The following is an 8,131-nucleotide window of genomic DNA, read 5'->3' as shown; positions in this document are numbered from 1 at the left end:
TGTGTTTGAGTGTGCCCAAGCCCATCTAAGCCCACCCGTGGTCCTTTTTATAGCTGCTGACAAAGTGAAAGGAAATGTAGCCAGGAAACAGTTCACTAATGAGCTGAAAAATGCAGCCAATGAGCTGAACTTCCCCCTCTTTACCAGATAAATGTTTGAAATACAGGGAAACCAAATCTTATGTCACCCTGCGTTTATGTCACATGTGTGTGTTTGGGTCAATGTGTCATGCCTCTCCATTTGATTTTGTTTCCTATGTTGTTCCCCAGATGGAAACTTACAGTAGGTCAGCTACAAACAATAACATGACAGTGACTGTTCAGTTAGTATAGTTCCTTTTTTTCCCCCAATATATTCTTCCAACACTCCTTTTTTCCCTTAAGCTCATAAGGATGAAGTACATCACACAGAGTCTTTTTGCTCATCTCAGGTAAAAATTATATATATGGCATATATTGTATAGTTTTCAGCATTTGTGGGATGCTGCATTTATCTGTCTATCTATCAATCTATCTATCTATCTATCTATCTATCTATCTATCTATCTATCTATCTATCTATCTATCTATCTACCTGTCTTATTTGTGGTTTCTCAAAATTGCAATAATATTCTGCAAAATGTATTGTTATGGGGAAATTTGCTGTGTGGGAATTTACAAGCTGTAACTTTTTGTACTTTATTTGTACTGTATGTACACAGATAAAACAAGCAGTGTGTTAATAAATACTATAAGGTGTTTTCGACTGAGCTGAATACAATAGAAGTGGGTATGAGCCACATGTTTAGCAACAGCTTTAGAGAAGGTTTCTGCTTAATTTTTAGCTCAGCCTTTTGTTTCCACTCACTGCTCAAACAGTGTGACTTTCAGCCGCAGCAAAAGCTGTTACAGTGACAAAGCTCTAACAACCCATTCAACACACCTGTTTTGAGTCTTTATGCACAGCTAAGCTGTGGGTGTCTTCTTAGCTATCAGGAAATTTCTCAAAAGGTCAAATTGTTTCGTTCTTTCAAGTGTTTTTTTATCCTCAGGAGCCAAGTGGGATCTTGCAGACAGGCTCTAAAATGTGTGCTGCTGTATTTCTGGGACGTGTACTCCGCACCTACACCTGCTGGCAGAGACATCCTGACTCAGATGTTTCTGTGTTTGAGCCTCGGCATCATCACCGGTGGCCTGCTTCACCATTGGCTGTATAAAACTCTGACATATAATTATGAAGTATCTATTCAGATCACCTGCATCTACAGCGTGGCCATGTTTCTGGTCTCCTTCCTGTGTCACCCTCTGCGCTGCGTGCTGACCATGATTCTGCCCACCGTCTCTACTAAACAGGGACGCAAACTCCTCATCTCGCTCTCCGTCATGATTTTAGTGTTAAAAGTCATCCCTAATATTACAGTGAACATAGGAGCGGTCACACATGTCATCAAGTGCACCGCTGAGGGTTTAGCAAAGACTTTATTAAACTCCTCTGAACCCTTGAATGAAGTGAAGCAAGACCTCGTTGAAGAAGTCATCAAAGTGAAGGGGGGTGATTTGAACCTCGTCACCAACTTGAGGAAACTGGATCACATCTTGCATTTTAATGTGTCAGCAGTCAAAAGCAGGTTAACACAGATGACTGGGCAGATAGAGGTCAACTTCTCACACGCCATGAACCTGCTACAGGAATGCAAACTGTTGTCGAACCGGATCCTTGCTGCCATTTTTGTGGGTCTACTAATCTTTGAATCAGCACGATACTTAAAATCTTACCTGACATCAGTCGAGTTCGATAATAGCTACATCCCCCAGGAGCTCGTGAAAGAATCAAACCCTGCTGGCAACAAAAAGACAGCTAAAAATAAAATCAATGCCCTCATCTGTAAAATAAGAAGCCAGGAATGCGCCTCTTGTTTGATATCACTGGCTGTGGTAACATTGTATTTTATTGCAATAACTTTAATAGTAGTTTTGGATCATGTTGTTTATCATATAGTTGAGCTGATTCTGCCTTGGTTAATGGATTTTCCGCCTACATCTGCTGGGATAAGTGTGGATTACCAGGTTAGACAGTGCACAAACTGTTTCACCACTTTTACTGTATCTGCAGTATTTGCTTCCTCATCGTTTAACTTCTTAATTTCATTTGTTCTCGATTTTAGGTTCAGGGGTTTTTCCCTTTTCTTTGTATTGTCCCCAAATTCTGCGCCCACCAGGAGCTGTCATCCTTCCACAAGGATTACAAGTGGACCCTCAGCCCCGAGCAATGGCTGTGTGATGTGACAACTTCAGCTCCTGACCTGGGAGTTACACTCGTGCTGGGATGTCTCTGGCTGATGAGCTACTGTCTGGTGTTCTTCGAGGTTTATGCCAGAAGGCTGCGCAGAAAAATCTCTGCATCTTTTTTCCGAGATCAGGAGGAGAGAAGAATGGCTTACTTGATGATGAAAATGCAAATGAAGCAGGAGAAAAAAGAGCAAAAACAGATATTTTCTTTTGAAGTGTCTAGTGAGTGACCTTCACTGTACAGTAAAAACTCGTGACTCCAAGAATAAAAGTCAGTCTAGATGGAAATATGTCGACTAATTTTGTTTTGGATCAATTGCCTTCATATGTTCTTATACAAATAAGATATATTGTGAACCTAAAATATGAAGCATTGGACCTTTTCTCAGATACCACCAAGAAGTTTTTCTAAAACGTCTCCGCAGATACTGAACGGATTGCCGTGAAAATTGGTACAAATTTAATACAGAGATTCTCTCGGCTCTGAGAGATCTATAGTACCACAGCTGACATTTTGAGTGTAATAACAAATCAACACATAATGACTGGACTGTCCATCACAAGTCCACCACACAGTGAATTGTAATAACTCAAAAAACATCGGTTTAAGACTAAACTCTTTGAGGACTTTTTGTTTACCCATACTACAGTTTTTCTTCTAAGTTGGTGTCCTATCATTTAGCCCTCTGTGTGCGGAGGCTTTGTTTTAGCAGAGTACAGCAAAGTACGGCATCCTGTGTATGAGTCAGTGTTACAACACCTTTTCCTCTGTAAGCGTATCACCACTCGACAGCCTCCTCTCAGGCACTCACAGTAAAATCTGGTGTGGTTTTCACAGAAGTACCACCACACCAGCTCAGTTTGCCCACCACAATTTTGTTTGTTTGACAGAAATATGCACGCTAAGAGTTTTTCTTTCCTTAGAAAGGTCACATGCAATGTGACAGTATTTTTTTCCTGTACGTATATGTTGTTGTTTTTTTAACTTAACTAAATCTGGGTCATGTCATTATTTTTATTTTTATTTTTACCTCTCAGCCCCACTAGATGCCACTATGGTGCTTAGGATATGTGAGAACAGAGAACCATAGTGTCATTCTGTCCATCGAGAATACATTTCTGGACCAATATCAGAGCACCATCTTCACACAGTCTGTTGAACTTTGAGACAATCATGGTGTAGACTAAAAGTCAGGATTAAAAATAGATGATAGAGAGGTATTCTATTATTACTCTTTGGTAGGGTCTTAAAATAAACTGTTGAAGCCTCATGAGAATACATGAGAAACAGAGAACTGAAATGCAAAGTACTTTTTCAGAGTAAGAAAGTGATTTTTTTTTGTTTTTTTTTTAGTAACGGCACACTGATTAAAAGAGTCTGGTGAATTATCGGATGTGTATTTGAAAAATGTATTCAAGTTACAGTATCAAAGTTATCTAGGCCAATACAACATTCAAAACATTGCAAGATCCAGTCTGTGTCTGCTCATTCCATTGCATAAATTAATCCTCCAACATCTATTTGACTTCTTTTGTTTCTTTTCCTGGCTGCACCATCCAAACAAATTTGTATGTCAAAGATTGTTTGTCATTTTCTAAACGTCTGACAGGATGTCCAATTTAAAATAAATGTGAGCTAAATTTGCTTGGACAGACTTTTTAATGACTGTCTCACAAGCAGGCCTTAATGAAATAGATGAAACAGTCTAATAAATAGTACATTTGACTTCTATTTGTTGTCGCTGATTACAAAAGAAGACAAAAGATAAACAGTAAATGTCATTGTGTGCATTGCTGTGGGTGAGCAAATCATTTTGTTCAGACATTCAATCAGAGACTTACCTGGACTAGAATCGTTCTGCAGGATTCTCTCTCATTCTGTGAAGCTGTTCTGTGTTCATTAGACAAAAGCCTTGTCGACTGAAGGTTTGGCGACTGAAAACAATTTCTATCTTAAAATGCCATAATCTGTCAGGCATTAGCATTTATACTGACAGTCCTGTCCAGACATTGAAGGTTAAACATCTTTCCATGCACAGTGTGGTTTTATTGAGCCTGTTTTCACAGCTTTTAGAAACAGATTAGATTTTCCTCAACAGTGACTTTTATTCTTACCTACATATAATGTTTTCAGTTGTTGCAATCACCAGGGTGTAAATCAGCATCTCCTGCGTCGTCAGACTGCCAGGAGCTGTGAAAAGCTTTTGCAAATGTGCCGCACAGGAATAGCAGGATTTTGATTTTTCTCTGTTTTGTCCCTCAGGAAACAAGAACATTTTCCTAATTCTACACTTGTAAATCTTCGAAAAACCACAAAAACCCAAGCTTTTAATTTGGCCTTTCTGCTAGTGGCAGAAAAAAGTCTACTTCATAATTAGTGCCATTTCAATTCAATGTCCTATCACGGTACTGGATGATCTGTTGAATTGCAGGCTACTTCCTATGTTCTTCCAATAATTACAGGGTTTATGGTTACAGCCATGGCCACAGTGGACGACCTGACATTCTGAGTGTGGATGAGGAGGTGGAATTGATTTTTAAGTTGGTGGCTGTACAAGGCCATGAGGATATAATGGTGTGTGATGTGAAAGGGAGGGAGGGAAGCACTTGGGAAGTAGAGAGAGAGAGAGAGAGAGGGAGAGAGAGAGATGTGGACGACTAAAGCGGCTCTAGAGGAAGGCAAAGCAGTCATCTGTGTTTCTTGGTTGATTGCATCTGAGCGCTGTGTCCATGCCAGAGTGAGCGGTGCCATTTGCAAATGATGGTAAGATCATCATCATTTTATTATCTTGAAAATGATTATTTATTTTTCCATGGTTTTAGAATTTTGAATGGAATGCAACTGTTTTTGCAATTTATAGAATTTTGTAAAAATCTCCTTGGCTGTGCAAAAATTTTTATGAGGGCAGAGAAACATTTAGAAATGGAGAGTAACTCATCCTAACTTTATGTTACAGCCAATAATGCCAGAATCCTTTTTAATAGATGATCAGGAAGTAACAAATGATGACAGGTGCTCATGAAGGTGTGCATCATTATTTCAGACTGTAGTTTTTCTTCATCACAGTAGCCAACTAATATATCAGGTATTAGAAATCTGAAGCCCAGGATAAACATGGATCTTTATTGATCTTAGGGAATAAATCCTGACTATATATCAGCAGTCAGCCTCTGCTTCATGATGTATGTATTCTGAAACACAGAGTGGCTGGAAATGTCATTTGTTTGGTTTTCCATAAATTTGAAAATGATTAATAGCTCTTCTACTCTGCACATCGGTGGTCGTTGTGTTAATTGTAATTTCATTGAAATGCCGTCCTGTTATTATGGTTTTTGTGGCCATCTGGGGGCAGCACAAACAAGTGAACGCAACCCTGACCTAACAAGACCTTTTAAGTTGATACAACAAACATCTTAGAAAACAGTTGCTAATGTATTTACCCAACCTGCAATGAAACAAAACCATCACAAGTAGTCTTATCATAATATTATTTCACTGTCAGCCCTGTTCTCTGTATCTCAAACTGTTTCCATTTATTTCTGTTTTTAGGATTCTTCTGTCTTGCCCCTCAAGATCAACTGAATTTCGGATGCAGGACTGAACCACGATGGAGAATAACACAACCACCTTTCAGGATGTCACCCAGGTTGTAAATCTAACAGAAATGCCTCTGTTACCTGTGGAAGAGCAGGTCATAACAATATTTTTGACTATGTTGATCTGTGGAGTTGGGATTGCTGGGAATATAATGGTGGTGCTGGTTGTGCTGCGCACTAAGCACATGGTGACCCCGACTAACTGTTATCTTGTCAGTCTGGCTGTTGCAGACCTCATTGTGCTCCTGGCTGCAGGGCTGCCTAATATCTCTGATGTTGTAGCCTTCTGGATTTACGGATACACAGGATGCTTGTGTATAACCTATCTTCAGTATTTGGGCATCAATGTGTCGTCCTGCTCCATCACAGCATTTACCATTGAGCGATACATCGCCATCTGTCACTCCATAAAGGCACAGTTCATATGCACCGTTTCCCGGGCCAAGAGGATCATAGCTGGAGTCTGGGTCTTCACCTCACTCTACTGTATAATGTGGTTCTTTTTGGTGGACACAAATGAGACAGTCTACAGCAATGGTGTGGTCATCACCTGTGGCTACCGTGTCTCCAGGAGCCTGTACATGCCGATCTATTTCCTGGACTTCTCTCTGTTTTATGTAATCCCCCTCATAGTGGCCACTGTGCTGTACGGGCTCATTGCAAGGATTTTGATCATGAGCCCTCTGCCTTCACATCTGAACGACCGAGGCGGAGGAGGGTCGGTTCACCGGGGTCCCTCCAACAGCACCAACCAGGCCAACAAAGGTGCAGTCTTTGCAAGAAAACAGGTACTGAGGAAAGTTTAGGAGGACTCAACTGGACTTTGTGTTTAGTGCTCATTAGAAAAGGCTGACTCACATGGAAATTATTACCTTTCCTAAATATCAGCATGTTAAGTCGTAGGTGCGCTTCATCAGGAATGTTTGTCACCTACACCAAGTCATCCTGCCCTAATTCTATAATAACTCAGGAAGTAGCCCCATTTCGCACATGCCTGATTTTCAGTGCAGATCAGCAAGTTACAATGAGATGAGAAGCAATTTGATTGGATGACCCATTGTACAAAGCAGTTTTAAGAGAAGAACTAGACTCGTAGCATTGTCATTGTGAGCATGTCAGCACACTGATGTTGCTTTGTCTCTGTCTATGTAACAATAGATAACAAAGATGCTGGCTGTGGTGGTCATCCTCTTCGCTGTCCTCTGGATGCCATACCGAACACTGGTGGTGGTAAACTCCTTCATCGACCCACCTTACCACAACCCCTGGTTCCTGCTCTTCTGCCGGATGTGCATCTACGCCAACAGCGCCATCAACCCCATCATTTACAACCTAATGTCTCAGAAGTTTCGTGTTGCATTCAAAAAGCTCTGCAAGTGTAACTGGCAACATGAGGAGAAGGCGGCCAAGTTTAATGTGCCAATGTATTACAGCGTGATGAAGAATTCATCCCATGAGAGCAATGAGCCGGTCACAGAGCAGGAAGAAATTAGTTGCCAAATTACCAACAGGTGTAATGCAACATATGATGAAGCAAGCACACTGAGCATTTCTCAGTAAAGTCACTGTTGAATTTGTCTGGCACTTTAGATCAGACTGTATGATAAAATAAGTTCAATGTTCTTTTTAAAACGTATTTACTGACTGAACTTTGTAGAGTACTACTCTTCATGTTTCCTCTTTCTTGTTTTGTGTTGTGTGGTGTTATAGTTGTGGTACTTTTCCATCAGTATTGTAATAAGGTGGTAAATACAATACGATACGTGAAACAAAGTTGCAGTGCACTTGAACGTGCTCAGTGGGCGATATTGCCATTATAATGTACATTGCTGTTGAATTAGTAAATCTTTGGGAGGCAGGAATTTTGTGCTAGATTTTAGTGTGAAGGAAGAGGAAAGATGTTCATTTTATGTGATGTTTTACTGATGCTATGGGTCTAGACTTTACTGTATGTTAAGTTGTTTTGTTAAAAGCCAGTTCTGCGCAACAATGACCTATTGAAATTACCAGCATCATGTGTCTCTCCGTCTCTTGATTACAAGGGTACTTTTTATGAACCCACTGCAGTTTAGAGTAGGACTGTACTGATGAACACACTGTCCTTTTTTAAATTTTTACCCATATAAATTAATTTAAAACTGATAATGTTCCCTTTAGCCTCTAGCTTCAACTGTAATTCTGTACTTTGCCTTAACTGCTAATTAGCAAATGTTAGCATGCTAATATGCTAAGCTAAAAATTGAACATTAGAATTTTTAAAGCAACTT

The 8,131-nt window shown here is 40.1% G+C and overlaps 2 protein-coding genes across 2 annotated transcripts; both read left to right on the top strand.

Moving 5' to 3' along the window:
* Positions 1 to 262: 262 nt before the first annotated feature.
* Positions 263 to 3,865, top strand: ocstamp (osteoclast stimulatory transmembrane protein). The gene is made up of 3 exons (XM_067528373.1): positions 263 to 430; positions 1,031 to 2,045; positions 2,144 to 3,865. The coding sequence occupies exons 1-3, from the start codon at positions 393 to 395 to the stop codon at positions 2,495 to 2,497; spliced, it is 1,407 nt and encodes a 468-aa protein (XP_067384474.1). The 5' UTR covers positions 263 to 392; the 3' UTR covers positions 2,498 to 3,865.
* A 1,044-nt stretch (positions 3,866 to 4,909) lies between these two features.
* LOC137139725 (thyrotropin-releasing hormone receptor-like) lies at positions 4,910 to 8,131 on the top strand. The gene is made up of 3 exons (XM_067527391.1): positions 4,910 to 5,031; positions 5,818 to 6,652; positions 7,023 to 8,131. The coding sequence occupies exons 2-3, from the start codon at positions 5,876 to 5,878 to the stop codon at positions 7,422 to 7,424; spliced, it is 1,179 nt and encodes a 392-aa protein (XP_067383492.1). The 5' UTR covers positions 4,910 to 5,031; positions 5,818 to 5,875; the 3' UTR covers positions 7,425 to 8,131.

This window comes from Channa argus, chromosome 13, assembly GCF_033026475.1.
Source record: "Channa argus isolate prfri chromosome 13, Channa argus male v1.0, whole genome shotgun sequence".
Taxonomy (NCBI): Eukaryota; Metazoa; Chordata; class Actinopteri; order Anabantiformes; family Channidae; genus Channa; species Channa argus.
The sequence above is the reverse complement of the archived record's forward strand: the minus strand, read 5'-3'. Positions and strand labels throughout refer to the sequence as shown.

Excerpts from the sequence above, each read along its gene's own strand:
- ocstamp (XM_067528373.1), top strand. The coding sequence starts at position 393 with ATGAAGTACATCACACAGAGTCTTTTTGCTCATCTCAG. Across the intron at positions 431-1,030 it reads AGTCTTTTTGCTCATCTCAG|GAGCCAAGTGGGATCTTGCA; the intron begins GTAAAAATTATA and ends TTTTATCCTCAG. Across the intron at positions 2,046-2,143 it reads GGATAAGTGTGGATTACCAG|GTTCAGGGGTTTTTCCCTTT; the intron begins GTTAGACAGTGC and ends TCTCGATTTTAG.
- LOC137139725 (XM_067527391.1), top strand. The coding sequence starts at position 5,876 with ATGGAGAATAACACAACCACCTTTCAGGATGTCACCCAGGTTGTAAAT. Across the intron at positions 6,653-7,022 it reads CAGTCTTTGCAAGAAAACAG|ATAACAAAGATGCTGGCTGT; the intron begins GTACTGAGGAAA and ends ATGTAACAATAG.